Source organism: Gossypium raimondii, chromosome 5 (assembly GCF_025698545.1).
Source record: "Gossypium raimondii isolate GPD5lz chromosome 5, ASM2569854v1, whole genome shotgun sequence".
Classification (NCBI taxonomy): domain Eukaryota; kingdom Viridiplantae; phylum Streptophyta; class Magnoliopsida; order Malvales; family Malvaceae; genus Gossypium; species Gossypium raimondii.
The window spans coordinates 49821963-49849743 of record NC_068569.1 but is presented as its reverse complement, the minus strand read 5'-3'; the positions used below and the strand labels follow the sequence as shown (position 1 = coordinate 49849743).

At 32.1% G+C, this 27781-nt stretch overlaps 4 protein-coding genes across 5 annotated transcripts; 3 read left to right on the top strand and 1 right to left on the bottom strand.

Moving 5' to 3' along the window:
• Nucleotides 1-3371: 3371 nt before the first annotated feature.
• LOC105766337 (uncharacterized) lies at nt 3372-6858 on the top strand. 2 transcript variants are annotated; one of them, XM_012585741.2, is made up of 7 exons: nt 3372-3688; nt 3967-4035; nt 4121-4288; nt 4448-4618; nt 4819-5028; nt 5531-5637; nt 5859-6858. In XM_012585741.2, exons 1-7 carry the CDS (start codon nt 3604-3606, stop codon nt 6504-6506), a joined length of 1458 nt encoding a protein of 485 aa, XP_012441195.1. In that variant the 5' UTR covers nt 3372-3603; the 3' UTR covers nt 6507-6858. The 2 variants fall into 2 exon arrangements, with proteins under 2 accessions (XP_012441195.1, XP_012441196.1); XM_012585742.2 differs by having other exon boundaries at nt 3447-3688; nt 5549-5637.
• Nucleotides 6859-15525: 8667 nt separating this feature from the next.
• LOC105766338 (uncharacterized) lies at nt 15526-18144 on the top strand. Its single transcript, XM_012585743.2, has 4 exons — nt 15526-15865; nt 16676-16798; nt 17687-17809; nt 17920-18144. Exons 1-4 carry the CDS (start codon nt 15829-15831, stop codon nt 17982-17984), a joined length of 348 nt encoding a protein of 115 aa, XP_012441197.1. The 5' UTR covers nt 15526-15828; the 3' UTR covers nt 17985-18144.
• A 345-nt stretch (nt 18145-18489) lies between these two features.
• On the bottom strand, nt 18490-22629 carry LOC105766339 (uncharacterized). The gene is made up of 8 exons (XM_012585744.2): nt 22494-22629; nt 21773-21828; nt 21531-21655; nt 21127-21286; nt 20290-20723; nt 19576-20070; nt 19088-19211; nt 18490-18779 (listed from the first exon to the last, which is right to left on the bottom strand). Exons 1-8 carry the CDS (start codon nt 22560-22562, stop codon nt 18641-18643), a joined length of 1602 nt encoding a protein of 533 aa, XP_012441198.1. The 5' UTR covers nt 22563-22629; the 3' UTR covers nt 18490-18640.
• A 3772-nt stretch (nt 22630-26401) lies between these two features.
• LOC128041352 (uncharacterized) lies at nt 26402-27026 on the top strand. The gene is made up of 2 exons (XM_052631612.1): nt 26402-26553; nt 26678-27026. Exons 1-2 carry the CDS (start codon nt 26480-26482, stop codon nt 26910-26912), a joined length of 309 nt encoding a protein of 102 aa, XP_052487572.1. The 5' UTR covers nt 26402-26479; the 3' UTR covers nt 26913-27026.
• Nucleotides 27027-27781: the final 755 nt, after the last annotated feature.

The window sequence follows — 27781 nt, the reverse complement described above, 5'->3', positions numbered from 1 at the left end:
TGTAATCAAAGTAACCCTATACTCTTCCTATCCTATGGCATGCCAACTAAATCTGACTCTGCCCGAACAACTAATAGGGTAACAATTGCTCAAATTCATTTATAAGCCAATTTCTCAATTCAGTGCTTTCATTTCCTTAACTAATTTATCAATTTGTATGTATGCATATCATCATAATTCATCTTAACACAAAGTCAATTTTGCAACTACAACAATATAAAATATTTCAAATCTATTCAATTTAGTCATTATCATAGATAACTAGTCAAATAAAATTGATTCAACTCAATTTATCATTTCCAACTCACCTCATGATCTTACCATGCAAAACAGTTCATAAATGTAGAAATTAAAGTGATTCGGTTTATAGAAATACAAACCATAAGCTCTGAATTATTCATTGATGATTTATTTTTATAAGGTTTGATCCTATTCATGGGGATTCCGTAAATATTCTCATTCCAAAACTAGAAAGTTCGAAACAATTGGGATTTTTTTTAGAGATTGGATGCAGTTACTAATTCTGCAGTTACTAATTCATGATCTAGCATGTACAGAATGAAAACTTCATTCTCGATTCTACGAGAATTTTTATGAAAGCCTTTCATTTGCTTCTCTTCGATGGAAGTTTTATTTTCCCAGAATGTATCCTATTTTTTGGCCTAATTCTTCTTCTGACGATCGATTCAACCTCTGATAAAAAAGATACACATTGATTATATTTCATCTCTTCAACAAGTTTAATAATAAGCATTCATTTCCTTTTCGAGGAATCCATATCAACGTTAACAATTAAAGCTTCAAACTTTGAAACACTATCGCCAAAACTTTCTTCTCCTCAATAATGAAGAATTCGACTGCATGTAGATAATGAAGAGAAATGCACTATGCTTAACATATAATTTGTTTTATTTTTACTATATATATTATAAATTAATTAAACTTTATAACATAATTCCTATACACTGCTAAGTCACCGCCCACTAACATTCCTAAAGTAGTAAAATTTCCACTTTATGCCCTAGATTATTTTCTAATTAAAATTTTATAGCAATTTAACTTTTACCATTTTACAATTTAGTCTCTATATCTTAAATAATTTTAATTCAAAAATATTACCTATCTAAAATTTAATTCACTAGTACAATAACTCTGTAAATATTTAATAATATTTATGGACTCAATTTACAAAAATGAGATCCTGAACCCGCATTTTTTGACACCAGTGACTTTCGAGTAGCTACATTAGTTAACTATGAGTTTTCATAAATTAACTCTAAAACCCAAATTAAACATTAAAAAATTTAATATTATTATCTTCAAGTATCAAAATGTATATTTTTTTTCAAAAATAAGTACCACATTGGACCAAAAAATAACACGGGTGCATAAAAGTAAAAAAAATCTTAACTTATTCTCTTCTTTTCATAGTCGCTAACTTTTTCAAACTAAATATTTATTTCATCGGTGGTGGCACCAACCTTTAGGTTAATTTCTGGTTGCGGTTTCTCCAAAAATTTGTTTTCGTAATTTTATTTTATTTTTAATTTCAGCTCACAGTTTTGTGGTTTTTGTCTTGTCCACTTTATGTTCTTTGAAAGCAGAGGTGGTTTTGTTTTTAGCTTCAATTTTTATGTTTTGGCATATATGTGAGATTTGTTAATATAAGGGTGCCGTCAGATCTATTAGCAACTATTCTCAAATGATTTTTTCATGATAGATCTCAATGATGGATTTATATTTGACATGATAAGAGGAGTAATATGCTATCTGAGACTTTGCCTTTTATACATCACTGATATGGTGGGTCTCTTAAGGCTTTTGACAATTTTTCCTTGACTGATTGGTGTTCATAGTCAGATTGATTTGGTGATGGTGAGGCTAGAATGCAAATTTCAACAATTTGACTAAGTTTATAAATCTCTTGTTTTTAAATTATTCCAGCATTGTACTTATTGTCAATTCGTCCTTTTTAAAAAAAATACTTTACAGACATGATATTTATACATTAATTTATAGTGATTTAATTTATCATTAATCATAATTAGATATTGTATTAAAGAAATGTAAAACCTTCAACTTTGGAGGAACTGATTTGATCAGATTTGTGAATTTATATACATGTAATACATATGTATATATACAAATATAAATAAAAGTTGGAATCAAACTTTGAGAAAGAGAAAAAGTAGGAATAAAATGGAGTTGAAAATTGTCCAAAACTTCCATCCCTATCTCCTTTTATTAATTGCCTGCCAGGTTAACCCTTTATTTTTATTTTTAAACCAAAATCAGTAAGACATTTGACATGTTATTAAGGAAATCATTTTTTTAAAGCCAATCTATTTTAATAGCTATATTAGTATTTCCACATAACATTACAGTGTAATTTTAAAAATAATATGCAAATAATAATTAATATATATTTTAAAAAGTATTCAAATAAAATTATAAAAATAATCAAAGAATATTTATGAAATATATTATATATTTTAAAATTACCAAATATCATATTGAAAGAGTTTTCTAAAATAAAAGAATAAAATATAATAATATAATCATCAAATTTTAAATAATATTATTCAAATCAGTAATTAATTTTACAATTCAAAATTAATATCAAAATATAATTGGGAATTCTTTTTTTTAGATAAAACCGTATAAAACGAAAATTAAATATTACATTAATTCCTCAAAGAGTCAAGATAAGCTCCCTTGACCAAGCCACATACTAATTGCGGAGATTCTCCAAACTATTGAATTCTTGGAAAAGTTGTCGCCATACATTTAGTCATATAATCAATAACTGTATTTTGAGACTTAAGAATATGGCGAATAAGGATCTTTCAATTGCAATTTAACAAACAATGAATAGGATGTAATTCCATCGTATTGCTATCAACATCTCCACCAGCTAAAACCATCTCTACTAACAAGCATTATCACATTTTACTTCTCCCGTGATAAAATTAGACTCTCTAGTATGGCTCTTGCCTCAATTTTAAAAGTTATGTTTAATAGTGTCGAAAATCCACCTAACTACTTTGCGTTACCATCCCATTGAAAATCCAATTTTAATAAGTAAAATAGATATTCAACCTCATATATATATATATATATATGTATAATAAATCAAGAATTTCTTCTAATTTTGGAAACATTGAATTTTGTAGCAAGTAATATAATATAATACTTAAATAGTACATATTTTATTTGTGAAAAGTATTAATTTTTTTAAAAAATATATTAAATTAATTTATACAGAAACTTACTTACAAATATGATATTATGTTATAATTCTGTGACAGAATCCGTTTAATATTAAAATCCAAAAAGCACAGAAATCTTATCTCATTCTCAAATCTGTTCCAACTAGAGAGTGAAGAATATATATATATATATAAACACTGCAAAGTGCAAACTGAAAAGAGTACAAGAAAATTTTGTTTTGTTTTTTTTTTTTTACTTTTCCATTTTACTTTATATATCAGTCTTTAAACACCCAAATCTCTCCTTTCTTTCCCCCTTTTTTCTCTCACTTTCTCTCTGTTAGTAGAAAAATAAACTGCTTGGCTGTTTGCTAAGCTTTGGTAGAGAAAAAAAATGAGGGAATCCTATCTCCTTTTCACACTACTACTTGTTTTACTTCCTTCCACCCTGCATTTCCAAGCTCATGCTGCCCCTGCTGGTACCCTTTTCTTTATGATCTTAGATTCTATTCATTGTTTTGGGTAATGGGTATTTTTCAAATTTAGATTTGAATGTTTCTGCTTTCAGTTGGGATGCTACATTTCTTTGCTTTGCTTCTTGTTCTTGTTGGTTTAAGAGCTGTTAGCTTTTAGTGATATACTTTTGATCTATACTTTGCTCAAAATGGGTTTTTCTTTTTGGTTTTTGGTAGTAGACCCTTTTTGGGGGTTTGTATAATAGGTTCTTTTTTAATTAAATGTGATATGATTTACTTAGGACCATTGGTGAAGCACTTGTCTTCTTTACTTAAATGGACCAGGTCTACCACTAAAGCACCCCAATCAGGTAAAAACTATAATTCTCATCTTATGTTTTGCTTCTGTAATTTGTAGTTTTCTTTTCAAATTTGAATGGGTTTTTGTTTTTACAGATGGCAATGTTCTTCAATTTGAGAATGGGTACTTAGTTGAGACTGTAGTTGAAGGCAATGAGATAGGAGTTGTTCCTTACAAAATTCGGGTCTCCGAGGATGGAGAATTATTTGCTGTTGATGAAGTTAATAGTAACATTGTTAAGATTACTCCACCATTGTCTCAATGTATGTGTTTAATCTTTTTGAATGACTCACTCTAGTTTGCTTAAGCTGTTATGGAAAACATCTTACGCTATGGATTTGTTGACTTTTTTCCGTTTTCGTTTTTATTAATTTGGTGACATATGCTGCTTTTTCTTGTTTTGGGATTACTGGTTATCGCAGATAGCCGTGGAAGATTGGTTGCCGGGTCATTTCAAGGTTACACGGGGCATGTGGATGGAAAGCCAAGTGACGCTCGTTTCAATCATCCCAAAGGTGTAACCATGGATGATAAAGGGAATGTATATGTTGCTGATACCATGAATCTTGCCATTCGAAAGATAGGAGATGCAGGTATACACGATATATTAGGTTGAATTGTCTTCATAAAATTTGTTACTCTAAAATTTCTTATTAAGCATTGTTGATTGCAAGCCTTGATTGTCAATTTATGATAAGGGGAAAATATAATAGGCTTCATCGAAGATGAGAGGACCCTTTGTAGATTAATTTCTAAAGGGGAAAAAAAAAAGTTGACTTGGGACTATTTGCAGGTGTCACAACGATTGCTGGAGGCAAATCAAATATTGCAGGATATAGGGATGGGCCAAGCGAGGATGCAAAGTTCTCGAATGATTTTGATGTGATATATGTTCGACCGACCTGTTCGTTGTTAGTTATTGATAGAGGAAATGCTGCTCTTCGACAAATCTCACTTAACCAAGACGATTGTGATTATCAGTATAGTTCAGTTTCTCCCACAGGTTGTACTCCTATTTATTTTCTTTTGCAATGGTTTTCGAAATGGAGTATTGGCATAAAGACGAGGAAAGAAGTGTCAGATTAGTTAAGCTTAAATATTTGAGAAATTAGTTTACCACTTGTTAGATATTTGTTATATTTCTCGGGAAAAAGGGATGACCGGATAATAAGCCTACCTCTGAGAATAAAATAATCAAACTTCCTGGATGGTTTCTAGCGAAACTTAAAAATTGTCAAAAAGGGAAACTTTAGGAACATAGTCGCCCAAAATGTAGGCTGTTGACAGTTGCGTTACTCACAATGTCAATTCGGACTTTTTTCATCATTAGCCTTGTGATGATCACATCAGTTTTCGTGATGTTAAGTCTCGCTTTATAATTTTAGAATCACAAGTTTTCAGGATGATAAGAAAACCTTTTAAACGATATGCTATCTCGTTAACTTTTAACATAATGGTAGTACATCTGTAGTCTTGTTAAGTCAAATTACTTGCTGACCTTGTAGGCACTGGCCTTTTAGCAGATATCCTAATGGTTCTTGGTGCTATCTTGGCGGGGTATGCCACATGCTTGCTTCAGCAAGGATTCGGACCTTCTTTCTTCCCGAGAATGGTACAGTTCTTCCTTTTTCGTTTCAACCATGTAAAATAAAATGTTTGTAGGCAAACAGTTGTAGCAATCTCGACAATCCTGTCAGCATCATTGGTTCTCTTTTTCATCTTTTTTGCAAGCAAATACAGTGTTTTGGACAAATAATTTTTGCTTTCATGGCGTTTGACATTGTTTTCATGTGTTTTTGCTGTATAAATCTGATGCATAAAATGTTGCTGCAGCAACCTTCCGATAGAGAATTCAAAGAACAACCAAACAAGGAGAAGTTGACTCCTATTGTTGATAGCACGAAAGAAGTACCTGGGTGGCCATCTTTTGGTCAACTTGTCGCAGATCTTTCTAAGCTTGCACTCGAAGCAATGGGAAGCATATTCCTCTACTTTGTCCCCTCTCGTTTCCAACCAAATAGCTCAAAGAAAGGTCTTACACCAATGAAGGATTCTCTTATAATGCCTGAAGATGAAGTCCCCCCTCCGTTAGTTCAAAGGCAGGCCACTCCAGCACCCATTTCTGAAACCCGGCAGACGCATACGACTAATACAGCTGATAAGTATTCGGAAATGAAGCCTCCGAAGATAAAATCAAGCAGTTTTAGGGATCCTTCTTTGTCTAGCAAGCACCGTTCCTCCAAAAGACAAGAATATGCCGAATTCTACGGGCCTGGTGAGGTTCCTCCTTACACTAGGTCTAAGACTCAGAAAGAAAGAACAAGACATCGCCAACGAGATAAAACAGCCGAGGTGGTTTATGGAACAGGTGGGGCAGATCAAAAACCTGTTGAGACAAAGCCAGTAGATTACGATAACTCGAAGTTCGATCATTACAGCATGAGGAGCAAATATGGATCCAGTGATTCATTCCGGTTCTGAACTAAACTGAACAATGTATTCATCTTGCGTATGCATCAACCGTATTTTACTTATGCCAATCTGTAACTGAATCATATATGTATTAGCAGTACTTTGTACCTTAGAGGTCTACTCAGATGAGAATTGCAATTTAGCACTGGTTTTTTGGTCACCGACTGCTGTAACGTACAGAAGGTTTGATATTACCTGCATGTGGCTGACTAGAATGAAGCATTGCGTCGAGTAGCTATGGATTTTGGTAGGGAACTGATCATTTGTTTAAAGCATAGTGGTTAAGAAACTTCATTATTGCAGAGAACTTGATTTAGTGTAAACTAGTTTCTATGTTGTTAATGCAGAAGCAAATTGATCATCTCTCTCTCTCTCTCTCTCTCTCTCTCTCTCTCTTTGTTTGAATCGATTCCGATCATATAAGTAATCAGTCTTTATTGGTCTCTATAGATTCATATCAACTGAGCGTGACAAGGATATTATTATTATGGTAAATTATACAATGGTAACTCAATTATGTTCGTGTTTTTATTGTGGTCACTTAATTTTCTTTTAATTTAGACTGGGTTTAGATGGGTGGTGGGAATGTAGTGTAGTGTGTTTAGTTTATTTTTTATCTTAGGTTAGGGTATCGCTGTAATATTTAATTTCATTGTCATCGCTATTTTTATATTAATCGCAGGTAAACACACCAACTATTCAAACCCACCCTTAGACACTAACATTTGTATTTATTCTTGTTTTAGTCACTCATCATTAATTTGATAACGAAATAATGACTTGACTTTTTTAACTAGTATAATAACACATTTAGTCCTCAATAGTTACATATTCTATCAATTTGATCTTAATTTTAAAAAATTCAATAAACTTATCCCTTCACATTTACAAATTTTATCAATTTGATTCTCAAACTTCCTAACTAAAGTAACAACAATAGAAGAAACCAAGAATATCACCATTCTCAAATTGGATAAAATGAGAGGTTCTCTTAGAACTTTTGAACTAAATCTAGGAAGAAGGAAGACAAGAAAAATTGAGACCTAAAAAGAACATTGTTTTCAATGTTCAACTTGTTGTTCAAATACGAAAGCAAACTGAGGAGACTATTGATGAAATCAAGAAACAAAATCATATTCTAATGGAACAATGAAGACTCGTATGAAGAGGGAGAATTCTCGGACAATAAAAAATATTATCCGATATTTTGAATGTAAAGGGTGTGACCATGTTCAGTTGAAATGTACCAATAAAAAACAAAAGTCATTAGATATTACCTCGAGTGATGAGGAAGACGAAAGTGAGGTTTCTAACTCTTACAAGGATACAAGTAATCGTGTAGCATTCATTATGACTGTTCAGACACCTGTTAAGATAAATGTTTAGACGACTGATTAAAATCCTAATGAATCAGATTGTGATATTGACACCCTCGAAAATGCCTACTTCCTAATGATCAAGAAGCTGGAAATTGTATATTAATGAGGTGCACATTTTGAAGGAAGAAAATGAGAAACTCAAAATGAAAATGTAAGAGAAAGATGATATGATTGTTGATCTAAAAAGAGGCTAATAAGATGCTAGACGAAACTATCAAAGAAAGTGATGAAATATTTGATGTGTACAGTAATTTTACTAAATTTATAAGGAAGATTTATAAGTTCAATGCAACTTCTTACGAAAATGGTTGGTAAGGAATATTATATGTTCACTACCAACTTATTTATGGATCTCATTGTACATTTTAATAAGTCAATCTTGCTCTGAAATGTTTCACAAATTGTGTAAAGATCATCACTTGTAAATGTGAATCAGTTTTTACATAACCATTGTACAGTGATAAAAGATTCTGGAAACTAGAATGAGTTTTAGTGTCTATTTTCAATATTGTTGATTTTGTTCTGACTTGTAAGTGAGAATGGTAGTGTTAAAAAATTAGGGGAAAACCAATACTGCTTGTGGATTTTTTTTTTTTTTTTTTTTTGCAGTATAAAGTTAAAAATTTGAAAGCAGGGACATTTGTATGAACAACTAAACATTGAGAATAAAAGGAATTGGAATAAATATTAAGGTGACTTAATGAGAAATAGAGGGTCGAATGGTTATATAAAGGAGGGTAGTGATTTATTTTGGGTAGAATAATGAAGTGGAAAACTACAGAAAGTTACCCATGCAGCCTATTCCCAACTGTTCCTGTACCGTCCTTCCAAAGAAAGCTAAGTGCAGCCGGTGGATTCAGCAGCCTGCTTAGGCCAAACGCATTGGCTTCCCGGACAATGTGACGTATCTTCCATTGCCTATCCTAAAGAGCTCGAATTGTGCGTACTAGCGATATACTCTGCTTAGCAGCAGACTCATAGAATATAATGGGGACAGCAGCAGCACTGTAGCTCTCAATCTCCACACGCCTAAAGCCTTGAATCCAAAGAAGATTCAAACCGTCCAAAATGGGGGCACAATTCAGCTTCAAGAAGCGAGCAACATCCCAGATTTTTAGTATACTCCCACAATCACGATCCATTCCTGTCACGCACTCCACCGGCCGATACAGCATGCGTATTTGACTTTCAAGCCCCACCCGTATTAAGCTTCATAAAGTTATTTGTAAGGGCTCCCAAGCAGAGTAGTAATTTAAAGAGTTTGTGGTTTAAAAAAAACAAAGGAAGGAATTTGGCTCTTTTCTTATTATAAAAATTTACATAATTGAAATCCACGTGGCAGTGCATTATAGTGCAAATGTTAAAACTTGAACTTATACAATAAAATTTATTTTTCTGAAAAAGCAAGCATTCTTGTGAATTAATTAAAATATATTAAAGTATTTTTAAATTGAAGTGGTAAATTATTTTAAAAATTAAAATATAAATTAGTATGCTCATAAAAAATTTAAAAATATTATTGTAACATGAAATAGATAAAATTTGTGATTTAAATAAACAAAGGTAATCTTTATTCCATAAATTCGTAAATTTAATTGATTGAATTAAAACAAATATGAAAAAGAATTAAAAGAGAATAATTAGATTGATTTAACTAAAATAAATGTAAAAAATGATATTAAATGTGTATCAATTAATTTATTTTTGTTTTCAACTCGGCCTAACATGAATTTTAATTAAATATTTTTAAAATAATTTTATTTAAATTTAATTATAAAATAAATAGATAATAATATAAAATTATATATTTTAATATTTTAGCATTATAATTTATTAAAATGAAATAGAGATGCAACAGATTTTATTTTTATCAAAGATTACACCATTATTTTCTTCCTAACTAAAATGAGATAAAATAATATATTTGCTTGTTTTAGAAAATATCAATGGTAAGGCACATTATACTCTAAGGAGAGATGCAAGTTCGAACTTTGAAGACAACATTGTTAGGAGGAAGAACTAAGAACTCCGAATATAGATTGTAAAGCAGACATGAATAATACTAAAAAAAACTAATATTTACTTTATTCCATTCATTAATCAATATAATTTATTATTAAAAATTAATTTCTCAACAGTGCAACACTGCAACTCAAATTTATGGGAAAGAAGTCATGCACGAGACATCTGAAGCTATTGCTAAAATTGAGGTTGGTTGGTTGAGATAAATTTTATAATTGTTCTGATTTGATAAAAGTTGTTATTTTTAATGTCCTAAGCTTTTGATATAACAACATTTGAGATAAATTTTATTTATATTTTCTAAGTTATTTGGTGAAAATAATTATTATAAGTTTTACTTTCCTTTACTAGTTTTATCTATCAAAATAAAATAAACTTACGTCACTTCTTTTCTTTAATCTTCTATTTTTGGGAGTGTTGAGTATGACTCTATTTCAGTCAAATTTGATAAATAATCTTTTAGTTAAACTCTATTTATTTGTTTCAATCTAGATTATTTTATTATTATTTGACCTATGAATTTAGCCTATAAATAGTCTCTTTTACAACCTTAGAAAATACGCCCATTAGAGATTAGAACTCATAACACATTTAGAGAATTTTGTGTTTACGTCTTGAGGGTTCTTTGTTTTCGGGTTTTTTGGAATTTAGTTTTTATCTCCATCTTTTGTATTATTCGTTTTTTTACCATTATAGTAAAATTATCTTTGCCCGTGATTTTTTATTCTCTTTAAAGGGGTTTTTCCACGTTAAATTTGTGTGTTCGATTTCTCAATTTATTCTGCTATTTTTTCTACTTGTTGCTTAATCGGGTCGATCCCAACAAGTGGTATCAGAGCTAGTTTAATTTTCATAGATCAGCCCATTCAGATATGGCAGCAACAAGGTTTGAAATTGAGAAGTTCGATGGTGAGACAAATTTCAATCTGTGACAAGTTCAGATGATGACAATTCTAGTTCAAATCGGCTTGAAAAAGGTTGTTACTGAGAAAAAGCCTGAGAATCTAAATCAAATAGAATGGGAAGAGCTTGATGAAAAGGCATTGTCTACAATCCAGTCATGCCTCACGAATACGGTATTGCAGGAGGTATTGATGGAGAAGACCTCATCCGCCTTGTGGAAAAGGTTAGAAACTCTTTATGCGACTAAGTCTCTGGCTAACCATTTAGTGTTGAAACAACGTCTATTTACGTTTCGCATGAACGAATGTGAGCTTATTAGAGATCACATCAGTCAATTCATTACTTTTTTAAATGATCTGAAGAACGTTGAGGTTCATATTGACGATGAAGATCAGACTATGCCGTTATTGTGCTTTTTACCCCCTTTATACAAGTCTTTCAGGGAGATTTTGATTTATGGAATAGACAAACTCTCATTCGAAGATCTGAAGGGTCATTTGTTGAGTAGAGACAAACTCGACAATGAGTTTGGTTTGGATAGTAAGGCAGATAGGCAAGCTTACGTTTTGGTAGCATCAAAGAAACGAGACAAAAGGTGTCGCTATTATAAAAACTTAGGTCACATCAAAGTAGATTGTTATAAATTGTGAAATAAAAGAGCTGTTGAGAGTAACGAGGAAGATGTAACTGGTGCTAATTTGACCGATGAAAGCGGTGATGATTTCTTGTTACTGTTAACGAGCGATAACTCCAAGCTCACGCTCGAATGAGTCCTAGATTCGGGATGTTCTTTCCACATGTGTCCCAATAGAGAATGGTTCTTCACATACAGTTCGGTTGAAGGTGGAGTTATGTGCATGGGAAGCGATCCATCTAGTAAGGTAATTGGTACTGTTAAAATTAGGATACACGACGGGACAATTAGGACACTCTCAGATGCCAGGTGTGTACCTGATTTACGAAAGAATTTCATCTACTTGAGTATTTTAGACTTGAAAGGATGTAGAATTAACATCGAGTCGAGTGACATTAAAGTATCTCGTGGAGCTCTCATTTTGTTAAAAAGTAAAAGAACCCGCAGTCTTTATATTCTGGAAGGTTCTACAGTAACTGGTGAAATCGAACATCCCTCGTCCGTTACGGAGTCGAAGTTAACTTGTTTGGAGCGAAGGCAACTTGGTCATAGGAGGGAAGACGGTATGACCATTTCGTTGAAGAGAGGTTCTCTTTTGGATGCAGGTTTTGAAAAGTTAGGGCACTGTGTTCATGAAAATCAGATTCGAGTTAGTTTTAATTTGGCAATGTACAAGTTGAAGGCTAGAAGTCTTCCAGTTTCTAAACACAGATTTGACTCAATTAATTCCCTACATAGTTCAAGATAGGCCCGTGGTGGGCTTTGGCAAAGATGACATTGTGGAAATATGAGTCAAGGTGGATATTTGTTGAGTATGACTCCTATTTCAGTCAAATTTAAGAAATAATCTTTTAGTTAAACTCTGTTTATTTGTTTCAATCTAGATTATTTTATTATTATTTGACTTATGAATTTAGCTTATAAATAGGCTCTTTTACAACCTTAGAAAATACGCCCATTAGAGATTAGAACTCATAACACATTTAGAGAATTTTGTGTTTATGTCTTGAGGGTTCTTTGTTTTCGAGTTTTTTGGGATTTAGTTTTTATCTCCATCTTTGGTATTATTCGTTCGTTTTCCATTATAGTAAAATTATCTTTGCCCGTGATTTTTTATTCTCTTTGGAGGGGTTTTTCCATGTTAAATTTGTGTGTTCAATTTCTCAATTTATTCTACTATTTTTTTTACTTGTTGCTTAATCTGGTCGATCTCAACAGGGAGATTCGAACCTGGTTATGATGAATTAGGTAAGAAACTTATATTTTTTTTTATGAATTTTGTTAAATCTAAAGAGATGATTGCTCTTCTTCTTTGAGATAGGTAAAAAGAAGAATAGAGAATATGTTTGTTTTTATTGTGGAAAGGCTAAACATATTAGATTTATTTGTTACAAGCTGATGAAAGATGAAAAGTAAAGAAACATAATGTTTGTTCAATCTAATGTTGCAATACTGAACAGAACATCGCTTAGATAACATGTTTGTAACAAGACAAAAGGGAAGAATATAACAAGAAGAATACTTGCCATTACTGTAAGAAGGTTGGTCATATTAGGCATTATTGTTTTGACTTGTAAAATGACTTGTGGAAATTTAAATTTGGTACAACAATCGTTCAAACAACAGATAAAAACAATTGTTCAAACAGATAGAAGAACAAGACAATTTGGTGTGAAACAATCTTGGTCAAAAAGGAATGACCACATTTGAGCTCCAAAGATAAGCAAGATATTCATGCTCATGTGAAGCATGAGGTTCCAACTCATGTTGATGATATTAAAAATATTCCAAACATACTTCATTTTGTGGAAAGAGTAATTAATGTTTCACAAGCTACAACCCTTGTTATTGAAAATGTAGCATCTCACCCCCTTGAATAAACTTGAGACAAACTAACAAGAGGAGCATAGAGTAAGGGGGAGTAAGTTTGCTAATTTTGGTATGGTATGGTTCATGTTTATGTTGATTATGGTTTATGAATTTGAGATTTATTTCAGCTTTCTCTTTGGTATCTCTTGTGTACTGATGACATGATGATAGAGGGAGCATATACCATTTGCTTATGTTTTGTCAAAAAGCTAAGGGGGAATTTGTTAGGACTAAGTTTTTCCAACACTAAAGACTCCATGTCTAATTAGTAACCTGATCAATCAAGACATTGAGACAACCTGAGTGTTTTCTTGGCTTATTTGACTTGTAATTTTTCATGTGATATTTCCATAAGTAATTGGACTTCTAGGAAGTGATTTATGGATGAGGTTCGTTGTGCATCATAGTCATGGTCAACTTTGGAGTTTTAAAGCAATTAAGATTGACTTAACTTTGTGGATAAGGCTTGTACTTATCATTTGCACTTATATTGACAGGTTTAATGGCTGATTTTAAGGAGATTAATTCTATTTTATTTTTGATAATTATTGGAGATAATTCAAGAAGATACATTTAGATTAAAATTGAGAGTTTTACTTTACCAAGATTACTTGGAGAAGATGACGAATTTAGCCTATAAATAGGTTGTAATGCCACACGAAAATAATATCATAAACTACTATAACCAATTTCTAAACTAAAAAAGAAAATACATAATAATTAAAAATGTTAAATTATACTATTAGTCCATGTGCTTTGCAAAAGTGGTAGGTTTAGTCCCTATACTTTAATTTGATCAACTTTAGTCTTTGTGGTTTTTAATTGGTCAATTTTAATCCCTTTACTTTTTCAAATTTTGAAATTTATTCTTGACCCAAACATTAATAGTTAAATCTGTTTGGTTAAATTCAATTACTAGTCATAAACTATGCATACAGTTGTAGATTCAAATCCATATTCTCCAATTGGATCATTCTAAATTTTCAAAATTTAAAATTTCGGTCTTGACGCAAATAATAGTCGCTAATCTATTAATTGGATTTTAGTCAATAATATGTAGAAATAACAAACGATATGATATTGCAAGTTAGACTTTGAAAATAGTAGAACTTAATGTAATAAATTTAATAGTTAACGTTTGATGAAGACTGAAATTTTATAATTCAAAATATCAGAGATTAAAAATGACTAAATTAAAGTATAATGGTTAAATTCATAACTTTTATAAAATACAAGAATTAATAACATAGTTTTACTTTAAAAATAACTTATTTTAATAAAATCAACAAAACAATACTAAAATTAATAATAATAATAATTTTTTGACAATAATAATAATAATAATAATTAAGATTTTGGGCATTGAAAATTATGTAGGGTTTTGAGAGTGGTGTTATGTAAGGGTTTTTATGGATTTTTTTTAAAGTTTTTTTTTTTGGGTAGTTTATGGATTAGGTATTTGTGTTTGGACCGAAAAATAAGAAGTTGGACCGATTTTGTCAGGGTTTATTTTTTAACCCGATAAAAATATGCATAAAAACACTTATTTAACTTTTATAAATTTAGAAATGGTAACTTTATGTGACAAGTTAGTAAAAAAATAAAATAAAAATAAAAATATCCATTTCAAAGGACAAGCAATTTAAATAATTTAAATTTCATATTATTTTAATAAAAGGGCATATTATCCAAAATTATTTTGGAAAAAACAGGTTGTTTTTTTTAACCCTTATTTGGAAAGAAAGTGTCAAGGAAAATAGCATCACAACACACTCTCCAAGACCCTTAGATTTTTCCAAAGCCGCCAATGTAGGGCCCAATTATCTTAAAGGGAAAATTACAATGTGGACCCAACACAAATCCAAGTCATCATCCAACTATGACTTGGCAAACCCTTAATTTTTAGAATTTGATCTCAATTTCTATTTTAAAGGATTCGCATTAAAAATAAAATGTATTTTTAATTAAAATATGTAAACCCCATCATAAAGATTCCATAGACAATGCTTTTAGGTATTTCATCTTTATTCCCTTTTAAGGTTTGTGCATTCCTATAATTTAAAACATTATTAAAGAATAATTTAGAGTTGGAAGGACCTAATTGCAAATCCATCAAACTTTAAAGGGTTTAAATTGTAAAATATGACAAAACACAAGATACAATGAATTATTGGAAGTCCAAGAAAAGGCTGGAAAGATGAAATAAAAAAATAATAAAAACAGAGGAGCATGACAGCCAACCCAACCACCACTGTCTCAATCCATTCACGATTTTCTTTTTCTTTTTTCTTTTAATTATCACATTATTATTTACACAATCATCAGTTTGTTTTTCCTTTAAAATTTTAATTTAACTCGCCGGAAAAGTCGTCGCCTTTTTCACCGGGAAAATTTCATCTCCTTATCTATCTCTTCTACTTCAGACATAGTTTGACTGAAATTGCAATGAACAAGAATTTGCTCTGAATTTCATTTTTCGGGCTTTGAAGATTGGTGAGCTTTTGTGCTTTAGAAGAATAGCAGAATGGGATGTGTTGGATCGACGCCGGCCAAAGGAGACGGTGATGGTTTTTCATTTTACTTGCTCCTTTTTTTTTTTCTTTCCCTTTTGTTTTTCCTGTTTGGTTTCTGGGAAAATCTTGGGAAAATTGGAAGCTTAAAGGGACAATCACAGCATCGTTGAATTGATTGAGCCCAAGAAAACTTTGAGCTATTCAGTTAAAGTTTCTGATATTTTCTAACCAGCTGAAAGGCTTCACTTTTTTTTTTTCCATTTTTGTTTCAAAATTTTTCAATTTTTTAAAATTTTAAGAGATTAACAACATTTTGGCTATTGAGTTCTACCATAATTATAGTTTTTTTTCCTGGGAATATTCAAAAAAAAAACTTAAATTTCCTTTTAATTGTATAAATAATGTTGTTATTAACTTAATTTGAATGCTTAGTAGTTAACTTTCAGTTAGTACTCATTTGAATGCTTAGTTATTAATTTGAAATTTTTCTTGGAGTTGCAACTGCATTATTTGTTAATTATTATCTTCTAGTTTTGCAAAAGATTGAACACACATTGAACATTAGGCTATCTTTTGTAGTATTTCAGTATTTCAATTCATTAACTCTCTCTGATAAACATGATGTATGAACTCATACTTCTCCATTTGCATATCTTTTGTAGTATTTCAGTATTTCTATTCATTAACTCTTTCTGATTAACATGATGTATGAACTCATACTTCTCCATTTGCATATCTTTTGTAGTATTTCAATTCATTAACTTTTTCTGATAAACATGCTGTATGAACTCATACTTCTTGATTTGCATTCGAAGTATATACTAGTTAATCATATCCTGAACGATTTGGTTCTGATAGGGAATGCGAAAAAGATTCGAAAGCCAAAACCATGGAAACATCCTCAGCCGATAACAAAGTCTGAACTCGAGCAGATGCGTGATGAGTTTTGGGACACTGCACCTCATTACGGTGGCCAAAAAGGTTGTTTTCCGTATAACTTATTGCCATTTAGGTTAACATGACTAAGATTATGAACATCTTCGCATGTAGATATTCTCGAGTTCCACAAGTGTGAAGGAATGTTGTTGATCTTGAGTTGACCAAATATATAAAATCTTCTTTTCTGTATGAGCTGAAAAACTTAGTGGTTAATCTGATAATGGCAACTAAACCACCAATATGTAGACCTAGTTATATGGTGGATCCGTTTTTTAGCAAACTGAATCAAACTAAACTGATATATTGGTTTCTAGTTGGCTTGGATGTTAGGCCAGGAACTATAAATATAGAATGATTGTACTTGGTCCCTAGAATTCATGCTGCAAGGTGTTTCCTTGTTCATTGTTCAAGTTCTGAATCCCAATGCAATATAACATAAAGATCTTGAATTATCTGTACTATTACTTAAAGCATTCATGGGAATCAATTGAAACTGATAAGTATGTATGAACTAGGTAGGCCAACTCTTTAGCTGACCGACAGGAAAACATGAATGTTGAACTGGCTTATCGATACGTTGAAGATAACTCAGGTTTGGTGTTTGGTTGACCAGATAGAGTTACTAATGGAAACTAAAAGGTCTCATTAGAAGCTTTTCCATGGGTATGATTGTGATACTAAACATTGATATTTAGGAGTCTTCAGTTTCTGGTATCAACAAGAAGTCTGGTTATTTTGCTAATATGCAATTCAGTTTTTACTGTAGAATAGAAAATTCCAAGTAAATGTTTGAATTTATATTGAACAGGTTGGTTTTCTTACCCTTTTTACTTGCAGTATGGCATTTTTATTTTTTAATCTGCTTAAATGTGAATAATCTGGTGATTTTCTCATGAACTTGAATGTAAATGCCAACTTTTTGGACTCCAGAAATCTGGGATGCACTTCGGGCTGCTGCTGCTGAACCTGATTTAAGCCAGGCTCAAGTTATTGTGGACTGTGCGGGGGTCATAGTCCAAAATACTGATCTAACTATCTGCTATGATGAAAGAGGTAAGCAGACCTTGCTGCATCAGATTTTGATAACCATTCGAGCCCGAAAATATGCCTTTTTCTGGCTTGAAATTTCTTCTAACATGTCTTGCACCAACTCTTCTTTGCAGGTGCCAAGTATGAACTACCGAAGTATGTTTTGAGCGAGCCAACAAACATGATCCGAGATAATTGAAAATAGAGAGAATATTGAGGGCAAACGTGTGCCAAGTTGAATATAAATCATGTATATTACTCTCTTCTTTGAAACCCTTTATGAACTCAGGGTCAATTGTGTGCCCTTTTCTAACTTGTGTTTACTTTCGATTTTCATTAGGTTACTGTAAGTTTCTATATATGAAGATCTAATATATATATATTCTATAGCAAGCAAAACGAATATAGTTATCCAAGTAAAACTAAAATAACTGAGTTGAATCAATAGAGTATGCATCTGTGTGATCTCTGATATCAGAGCATTGCCAGAGCCCGGAGGTGCAGATTCCAAACTCGCTATCTGCACCTCATCTGTATTTTTTCTTCTCATGAGAATTAACCATCCTAAAAAGGTTGTAGATAATATGATTCTCAGCCAAGACTTAAACAAGAGAGAATATCTGATCATCTGGCTCGGTGATCGGGTTTTTTCTTTTTCTGAATTTCAAAATTTTCTTCGATGAAAAAGAAGGAAAAGAACAAGATTACCACTTCTGAAGCTATTCGTAGAATTCATTCATAATTATCTGGGGAAATGTACATGAACATCTATCGATGTCTGTTAAAGCAACTTTTCACTACCGCAAGTTCATATAGAAAGGGAAGGAAAAAGCAAAAAGCGCTTGATATCACTGATCAGACCTTTTTGAAGAAAGATAGAATGTTTCCTTGCTTAGGATCCTTTGCATTTCCAGCTTTCTTGTTTCCCGTTTTAACTCCCGGATTAGATGGTGCAGTGGTTCCAACTGCAGGGGGCCTTTTGGCTACAGCAGGCCTGCATCAATGATTCAAACAGTTAGATCAGACCGACAATCACATATCTAAGAGAACAGGAACAAAGATTGGCCTCAGTAAGCATCCTCATTGTCAGCATAGCTTAAAGACCTACCAATATTTTGATTTCTTAAACTAGCAAAATCAGACAAGATGCAGTACAAGCACCAGAAAGAGTTTACACGCATATTCGATTCCATCTTTTTTCTCTGTTTTCTTCCCTCCTTACAGTAGGTGCAGACAAGTTTATGCTAAAGGTTAAATAAGAACTACCGACATGTAAGAAAAAATGAAGAGAAAATAGCATACCGGCTATTAGTATTTGCGACAGTATTGGTGGTAGCATTGGTTGCTCCACTTCCAGCTTTCTTCGGCACGTCACTTTCAACTTTCTTCACCTCTGTCTCCTCACCTTCCCAAACTACCTCAGTAACTAATATTAACATATATGGAAAAAAATTATGTGAGAAGATATTAATTTGGCAATAATACTGTTTGTTCCAATTTAGTGCACTTACGGGGAAAAAAGAGGATAAATTTCTCATAGAAAGAAAGATATACGTAAGTAAAAATTTCCAGTAATTAAATTTAAGTTTGGCATAGTCATGAGAAAATTTAATTGCATTAGCAAAGCCATTGGCATTGCAGGAACTTCAAAAGAGTATACCTTCAATGAGGAAATGTAGCACAATGATAGCTATGCTAAAATAAATAAACAAAAGTCAAGATAAACCCCTTTTTTTTTATATTTGAAACCCTAATTGACCCAAGAAGAAAGGCTAGGCATTGGATTTTACCTTCTCTTCCACGGTCATCAATACGTGTCTTCAACACTTTCCTCCTTTTAGGTGAATTTGGTGAGGCATCAGTCACTTTATCCTTCTTTAAATCAGTTTCAGGAAGCTGGCTTTCAAGCTTGACCGAAGAGGAATTCTTACCATTTGTGCTTTTGCTGCCAAGTGAAGTTTCTTCCCCCAGTGATCTATTGGGTTCTCTATTAGCAGTTCTCTCTTCCTTAACTGTTACTTCATCTTTGTCTGGTTTGTCTACATCGGGCCTCTCTGGAACTGAAGTTTTAGAATTTTGTATTGAACCTAAAAATGATTTCCTTTTAGGGGGATCAGGTGAAGCTAGATTGACAGCATCTTCATACTCATCTTCATCTGATAAATCCAAAACTACCCTCCGTTTCCTATTGCCTTCACTATTAGAAGCTCTCCCAAAATTAACTTCTTGAGCATCAATGTCACTGTTCTCATGTTCTACTGCTTCACAAGCAGAAATTTGTGCATCTGTAGTAAATAAATAATGTAAAAAGGAAAGTATATAAATGAGAAAAGAAGTAACTATGAATATAAAATGTGTTCTAGAAAAGCAAAAATTTAAATAGCAGAACAACTAAAGTAATACAAGCTCTAAATTGTTGAAACAAATTGCAGTATAATTTGTAGAATGCACTTAAAACATCATATAAGAAAGAAACTCTAGTAATAGGACAAATGGCAACAAACCATTAGAATTTTGGATGGAATCAATATTATCTGCTGGCGCAGAACAGGTTTTTGGTTTCGCAGATGCACGATCCCAGAAATTTGCTAATGAACCTCCATTTCCAGTGGAGCCTTTATCATTCTGGCCTTTCTTTTTATTAGAAGGAAAGGAAGTATTTTTTTCTTTATCAGCAGAAGGCTTGGTGGCCAAATCATGGACTCCACCACTAATACTGTCGCTTTTGATACCTTTTACCACAATGGGAGGCTTCTGGGCAACTTTTGAGCTTGATTGCTGAACCTTATTTTGTTGAGATGGTAAAGGTGCACTGAATTGAGCAGAATTATGTATGAACAGTCCTGAGATTCCCACACTATTTGGCTGTGCAGTTGCAACCTTCGCAGGAGTTCCATCGACATTGCGCTTGACAAATGAATTTGAAATCCCACAGAATCTGAAGAAAACATTTAAGGACAAGAGATATAAATTACAGATAGGGTTTTCTTAATGTTTATCTGATCAAGGAACTATCATGTGAAAATCCATCAACACCTTGGGATTAAAATGAGCTAACTTACATATATCTTGAACTCACAATGACTCCTATCTCCCTGAACCAGGACATTGCATTTATTTCTTACCAATACCCTTCTATGAATTGCTATTGACAATAAAGTATAACTGGAAAGCAACATGCTAGTTAAATACCCTTCATTAAATCCATAGATAAGTAACTAGAACATCTCAATGGGAAGTACAAGGACTGGAAAAAAGTAATTAACATGAAGGAACCACCAATGCAACATGAAATCTTCTTGCTCCCATTGCTGTAATGATTAGTTACGGAAGTAGGGTACCTGTTATCTCTCAAGCAATTATCCACTGAGGTGGGCTGCTTGAAGAGCTCTTCAGCTTGTATAAATTCAGTATTCCAAAGTGCAGCCAGGTCCTTTGGGATGCAAGCTTGCACACTATACACATGAACTCTGCAATTGCCATCATATACTTGCTTGGCTTCTGCAAGAAATTAAGGAAAAAAGAATTGCCATTAATCCCTTTTATCTAATTTTACTAGCCAAACAACATAAATATTATTATGGAGACCATAATTGAATGAACTGTTGACTACTTTGCCAATTAGGTCATCTATTCCAAGAATGGTCATGCAGCTAGTACACAAGCATGGATATAAACCATGCACACCCTTAACGGCATACATATTAGAATAAGAGGAACAAAATGAAATTATTGTGGAAAGTACCTGAAAGTTTAGGCCCTGTCACGAGCTGAATATGATAATTTGATGGAGAGTTCTTCAACCAGCCAGACAAACTATATACAACTTCTAAGCCACTTCCATGTTTCTCAACAAACTCTGCAAGCAATCTAAGTATAGGTACCACTGTTTATTAGTCTGTCAACATTATGATTATGAGTCTATGATGTACATTGCTCTATCTGTGCACGTAAACTCTAACTACATTCTAGGCGGGGCAAAATTACCTCTTTGCAACATTGGATGAGACTAAAAAATTACGACTCAACCACTTGTAGGATACCTGAAAGGAAATTTCATTTTAAACCAAAAGAAAAGAAATTTTATACGAACTCCCATACTGTAATGAAGTTTCTAGCCTACAAAGAAGTAATCTCACAGGGACCAATATTATAAAATTACTCAAAGACAATTTTCTTTGATCATAAAAAATCAGGAAGACGAAACAAGGAGAAGCCAGTTGTAGTCTTAATTCTATATCATCTAAATCAAAATCTTCATTCAACTTGCAAACAAAAAATCATTTCAATCAAACCCTTATACCCTACAATTCCACCTTGGGCCAGAATTACTATCTTACAAATTAAGTTTATTTCACTTAAAATTAACAGCTTTTTTCAAGTCCCAAAATCTAACCTATAAGAGAACACAAAATAAAGACACGAAAAACGGAAGAGGAACTAATTTCCTGCAAGTTCCCAGAGTAATCAAAGGATGCTTCATTTTTAACCCAACCTAGAAATCAATTTATGCAATAAAATTAGTAAAAAGTAATAAAAGGGAGAAACCCCATGAATTTAAGACCACGAGAGGGAAAGATCAAAATTTGCAAAAGAAAAAAGACATATTATCAAAAACCCGGAAAAGTTTCGAAGAACCAAGTCGATATGAAGGCGAATTCAGAAAAAAAAAATAGAAAAAAGAAAAATTTAACATAATAGAACTTACTACTTGAAGTTTATCGGAGACGAGAGCTTGGATCTCCTCGAGAATTCCTAGGGTTTCAATTTGGGACATTTCTTGAGGGTTCTTAACAAGGTTTTGGAGTCAGAATTGGGAGATTTAAGGGACAGATTTTCCCGCCAATCCTTTTGAGTTGTGGGGAAACCACTCTACTAATATAGGGATAGGAAGGAATTGATTATGGTTCTCATTGACACGTGACTGTTAGAGTTTGCACGTGACTTTGTATCCTGTAATATGACTGGATCAATGGCCCAATGGACGCAACAGTCCAGAGTTTAGAAAGTTGGGCTAACCATTCGAAAATTATTATCTAGGTATAAAATTTATTAAAATATGTTATAAGTCCGTATGTTATTTGTAAATTCCAAATTCAGTCTCTTACTATTATTTTTAGGAATTTAGTCCCTCTATTTTTCAAATTTCAAAATTTTAGATCCAACTGTTAGCACTACTATTTTTTTTTGTTGAATTCAAGTTTATTGCAACCTTATTTTTTTAGATATATGGCTACCAAGTAGACTTGTTCATAGGTTGGGCTACCCGTCCAGGCTTGAAAGCCCGCTTGAAATTTGGGAGGGTTTGAGAAAAAAATATTAGGCTCGAGAAATGAATCTGGGTAAAAAAAAATAGGCTTGTTTAAAATATGGGTCGAGCTCGGGCTTGAACATTCAAGTCCCAAGCCCAACCCGGTCTGTTTTTTAAGTTTCTAATACTTTATATCATGTTATTTTTATATTTTATGTAACTTAGAACACTTTAAAAAAACATAAACTTATACTAAATATATAATAGTACTCTAATATATACACTAAAATAATGGACGGATTTGGGCAAAATTTTAGGCCCATATTTCAAGTCGGACCGAACTTAGGTAAGTATAAAATATATTAATATCATGCTTAGGCCTGACCTGAACCCAACCCGACCTGACCCATGAGTACCTTTAATACATACAGAAAATTGTGACATATTTTAAGCTATAAAATCATGCAATTACATCTCCATAACTTATAAGATGTTATGATATTGGAAAGATTATAAATAGAGGTATATATAAAGTTTGTATGTGATTGAAAAAAAAAAAGTACTCTTTTGTTCTTACTATAATTTCCTTTGGTTTTATAATACATAACATGATTCTCAATCTTTTTCCTTTGGTTTTAACCATTAAATTCGAATTTTGCCTCCTTAACCATTAACACATATCAACCATAAGAAAGTTTCCAACATTAAACCGTACGAAAGGTATAAAGATAACCAAACTTCTAACTAATTATGGTCATTAGGCTTTTGTTTTTATATGTAAAAGTTTTATAATCATGGTTTATTTTTCTGTTTAAGTTCTTTTGTTTACTATTATTCATAAAAATAACAGTTATTCATGAAGTTTCTGTTGGGATTAATTACTTTTAGTGTAGTGATTTTGTCTATATGTACTTTTAATTTTTTGAACAAATTGATTTAATAAAATATCTATCGAATCATTAATATCTTCGTATGTTATCCTTCATGGTTTTGCATGCAAAACAAAATGAAAGCAAATATTAACTCATTAATTATCTAATGTTTAACTAATGCTAAGTGATAGTTCATGGTCGAATTGCAATACAGAAAGACAATTTATATTAGTAGATAATCTTAACATGTCCTTAATCTAATCCAAATTGAGCAAATCGATTGAAAGTGATATTGCATGGTCGAATTGTCATCCTTTCCCTTAGCCCAATTATTACCAAAAATAACAAAATAACATGCATTTAACATCAATTTCACAAACTTAACACATTCCATATTATGAAATTAAGTATAGAAACCATAAAAGTGCTATTTATTTACTCGGAATTAGCATAATTTGTAAATAAAAGAGTGTTGAAATATCTATATATTTTGGAGTTTACAGTAGTGGTATGAAAATTTTATGTTCTATGCTGATGGTATGTTAATTAAGGATGTGTTTGAGATCGGTTTCAAAATTGAAGTTCAAATTTAAAAATTATGATATTTTCAGTTTTAGGGACTAAATTAACATAAATGTAAACTTTAAAGGATTATTGTATAGATGAAATTCAGCTGTTATTTAACTTAAATATACTGTTAAAAGACATTTAGAATAGATGATTAAGTTGTATAGATAAACTTTGTTGGGCCCCTCCAGGAAGGGGTCCTTCACGTTGGCCAGTGCACATGATCTAACAGGTGGATTCCTTGAGAAATCTCACGATTTTAACAAGGACCTCTAACAAACAATTTGGAAGTTGAAACTTCCCCCAAAACTAAAACTGTTTCTATGGAAATGTGGGCATAAAATCATCCACACGAGAGCTATGTTGTCCAGCCGATGGTGCTCACCTAATTATAAACTTTGCAAAGCTTGTTAGGGTTCGGATGAAGACATTGAACCCATTTTCATCCATTGTCAAAAAGCCAAGGAGACTCTGCTCGATGTTAAATTAGTTGCCATCAGTTTCTCTCCACTAAGTTGGACAAATTGGAATGAATGCTTGCTCTCAAATCTATTGTCTAAACAATGGATTAATAGACCAAAACTGCCTTAACAAGTGTCGAGGCGAAACTTTGGGTAAGAGACGAACTAAGTTTAGCAAAGAGTTTTTTCAAATACTTATCTAATCTTATCTCTGAGTGGAGGACGTTTTCCAGTTCTTTAATAACTACTAGTATCTCACATATTTTTCGAGAAGCTAATTCAAATTGAGATTCACAATAACAGTAAGTAATGTCCTTCATCTCTCAAAAATGATAAATTAATCATAATTTTTTTAAATTTTAAAATTAAAATATAAACTTTAATCTCATTAAAAATTATTGTTTACTCTTTGGTCCTTACGAATTTTTAGGCTTCACTCAATGATGACTTGTAAAACCAAAGAAGAATATAATATATTTATTTGTAACTCATGTCTCACACTTGTATATTCTATGTTTTAAAATGATGTATCAAACCATTTCAATGGATACATAATTTCTCAACATTTCTTTATAGTGCCACTAGTAGCTTATTTTTAATTAGTGGAATAGTAAATCGGCAAAGCTATTAATGTCACTATCAAAATGTGTATATATCCATTAAAAAGTTTCATGCATCAACTAAAGAAATTAATACGTAATTATTAATATTAAAATGATATTTTGACTAATTGAATTAAGGATTTAAATAAATATAATTAATTTTTTCCTAACAGTATTTTTCTTTTAATTGGAGCAGATATACTTTATTTATCTGATTCATCCATTTAGCCTACGGACATTCCTTTCCCATTAAACATCCCTTGAGAGAGATAGAGAAAATACGATTAAATTGAGTAAAAGAATCATGGAGCCACATGTATTAAAAGTTAGATTGTATTTTACTTTTATTACTCAAAAAATAGATAAATTAGTCCTTATACGTTAGATCAAATAGCAAATTAGTTTTTTTTTGTTAAAAATTTCATACTGACAAAATAACCAAATAGTGACATATGACATGCCATGGTATCTCATGTTAACATATAAGGACCTATTTTTAACAATAGAAATTTTTAAATAGAAGGACCGGTTTTCTCTTTTATCTAAAGTATATAGACTAATTTAACTATTTTTTTGAGTAAAAAGAGCAATATACAATCCGATTACTAGTATAAGGACCTCTATCATACTTTACCACCAAATCCAAATAATTTAAGCAAATTAACAGAAAAAAATTAACCATGAGATGCATGATGGTAAATCAAAATGCTAAAATCCATATGAGAAACAAAAAAAGGAAAAAAAAAAGGTGGGGGGAGGGGTAGATCGATACATTATTGGTGCCATCCTAGATTGACTATTCAAAGGAACTACATAATATTTACATTGACTTTTTACAAGTGAATTCTGCTATAAAAGTCTACCCTTTGGGATTCACTTGGAAACCACAAAATCTTTAGAGCTTCAAAATATAACCAAATTTCTCCTTCACTTGTTTCCTCATGGCTCTTCCTTCTAACTTTACCATGCTCCCAATCCACATCTCTAATCCTCCAAAACCCAAATCTTTCATCATGTAAGTTCAATCCTACCTTTTATTTTCTTTTTTTCTATTTATGTTATACTTTATTTTGAAAATGATTTAAAAAGTATTTTATGATAATTTTTTGTATGATTGATCTTCCTTTGCTGTGGATTAGATGTGCTACACCGAAGCGACGGAAGACCAGCACCGGGAGCGGCGGAAAAATCAACAGCGTCCTCAAGATTTCAACGAGGAGCATAGTAGGAGTGAAGGATGTTAACGACCCCAACACTACTACCGTGAAGGAGATTAATGGAGAATATGACCACAAGAGTCAAGCGAATGTTTATGATGATAATCATGATAATGATGATGGTTCTGTTAAGGGAACTGAATTACCGACTGATTAATGGCTTTTAAGTTTGTAGTTAAGATGATGTGATCATGGATAGCTTTCATTATATAAAAATAATGAAAGAATGATGATGGGTTTTCGTAGTATAAATAAGCTTAGTTTCCTTTCATTTTGCTTGTAAAAAATGTTAATCTCTAGGCACGTAGTTTTAGGGCTGTGCATAATTCGGTTAACTCGATTTTTTTTCGGTTAACCGACTGAGTTCGGTTAATCGGTGGTTAACCGAAAAAATTCGGTCGGGAGTCGGTTAATTTTTTTTGATTTTTTCGGTTAACGGTTAAATTGGTTCGAAACCGGTCGGTTAACCAAAAAAATCGGGTAAACCGAATTTTGCAGGGTAGGGCCTAAACTAGGTCAAATTAAACCCGGACCAATTTTTTCTCAAGCTCAACACCTAACTTTTTGGGTAATTTTCGGGTAATTCGGGTAATTTTCGGGTAATTCGGTTAATTCGGTTAATCGGGTAATTCGGGTAATTCGGGTAATTTTTAACCAAAAATAAAAAACACGTAATTTTCGGTTAATTCGGTTAACCGACCTTATTAACCGAAAAAATTTCGGTTCAGTTATTTTTTTTTAATTCGGTTCAATTAACGGTTAAAAATTTTGGAAGGTCGGTTAATTCGGTTATAGCAATTTCGGGTCGGTTAACCGATCGGTTAACCGAATGAACACCCCTACGTAGTTTGTTGTATCCCAAACTTAATTTAGATGATGAAATCTCTATAAATAATTGTCTCTTTTTTTCCTTGTTTGGTGAAAAAGGAAAAGCATTAAGCTAATATTACATCAGGACTATACACCAACAAAAAATATCCTCATATGAATAATTAACTGTTCCGTTTCACCTTTAGCTTCTTTTAT

Excerpts from the sequence above, each read along its gene's own strand:
- LOC105766339 (XM_012585744.2), bottom strand. The coding sequence starts at position 22,562 with ATGTCCCAAATTGAAACCCTAGGAATTCTCGAGGAGATCCAAGCTCTC. Across the intron at positions 20,724-21,126 it reads AATTGCTTGAGAGATAACAG|ATTCTGTGGGATTTCAAATT; the intron begins GTACCCTACTTC and ends TGTTTTCTTCAG. Across the intron at positions 20,071-20,289 it reads TTCCATCCAAAATTCTAATG|ATGCACAAATTTCTGCTTGT; the intron begins GTTTGTTGCCAT and ends TATTTACTACAG.
- LOC128041352 (XM_052631612.1), top strand. The coding sequence starts at position 26,480 with ATGGCTCTTCCTTCTAACTTTACCATGCTCCCAATCCACATCTCTAAT. Across the intron at positions 26,554-26,677 it reads AAACCCAAATCTTTCATCAT|ATGTGCTACACCGAAGCGAC; the intron begins GTAAGTTCAATC and ends GCTGTGGATTAG.
- LOC105766338 (XM_012585743.2), top strand. The coding sequence starts at position 15,829 with ATGGGATGTGTTGGATCGACGCCGGCCAAAGGAGACG. Across the intron at positions 16,799-17,686 it reads TCATTACGGTGGCCAAAAAG|AAATCTGGGATGCACTTCGG; the intron begins GTTGTTTTCCGT and ends TTTGGACTCCAG. Across the intron at positions 17,810-17,919 it reads TATCTGCTATGATGAAAGAG|GTGCCAAGTATGAACTACCG; the intron begins GTAAGCAGACCT and ends TCTTCTTTGCAG.
- LOC105766337 (XM_012585741.2), top strand. The coding sequence starts at position 3,604 with ATGAGGGAATCCTATCTCCTTTTCACACTACTACTTGTTTTACTTCCT. Across the intron at positions 5,029-5,530 it reads TAGTTCAGTTTCTCCCACAG|GCACTGGCCTTTTAGCAGAT; the intron begins GTTGTACTCCTA and ends CTGACCTTGTAG. Across the intron at positions 5,638-5,858 it reads CTTCTTTCTTCCCGAGAATG|CAACCTTCCGATAGAGAATT; the intron begins GTACAGTTCTTC and ends ATGTTGCTGCAG.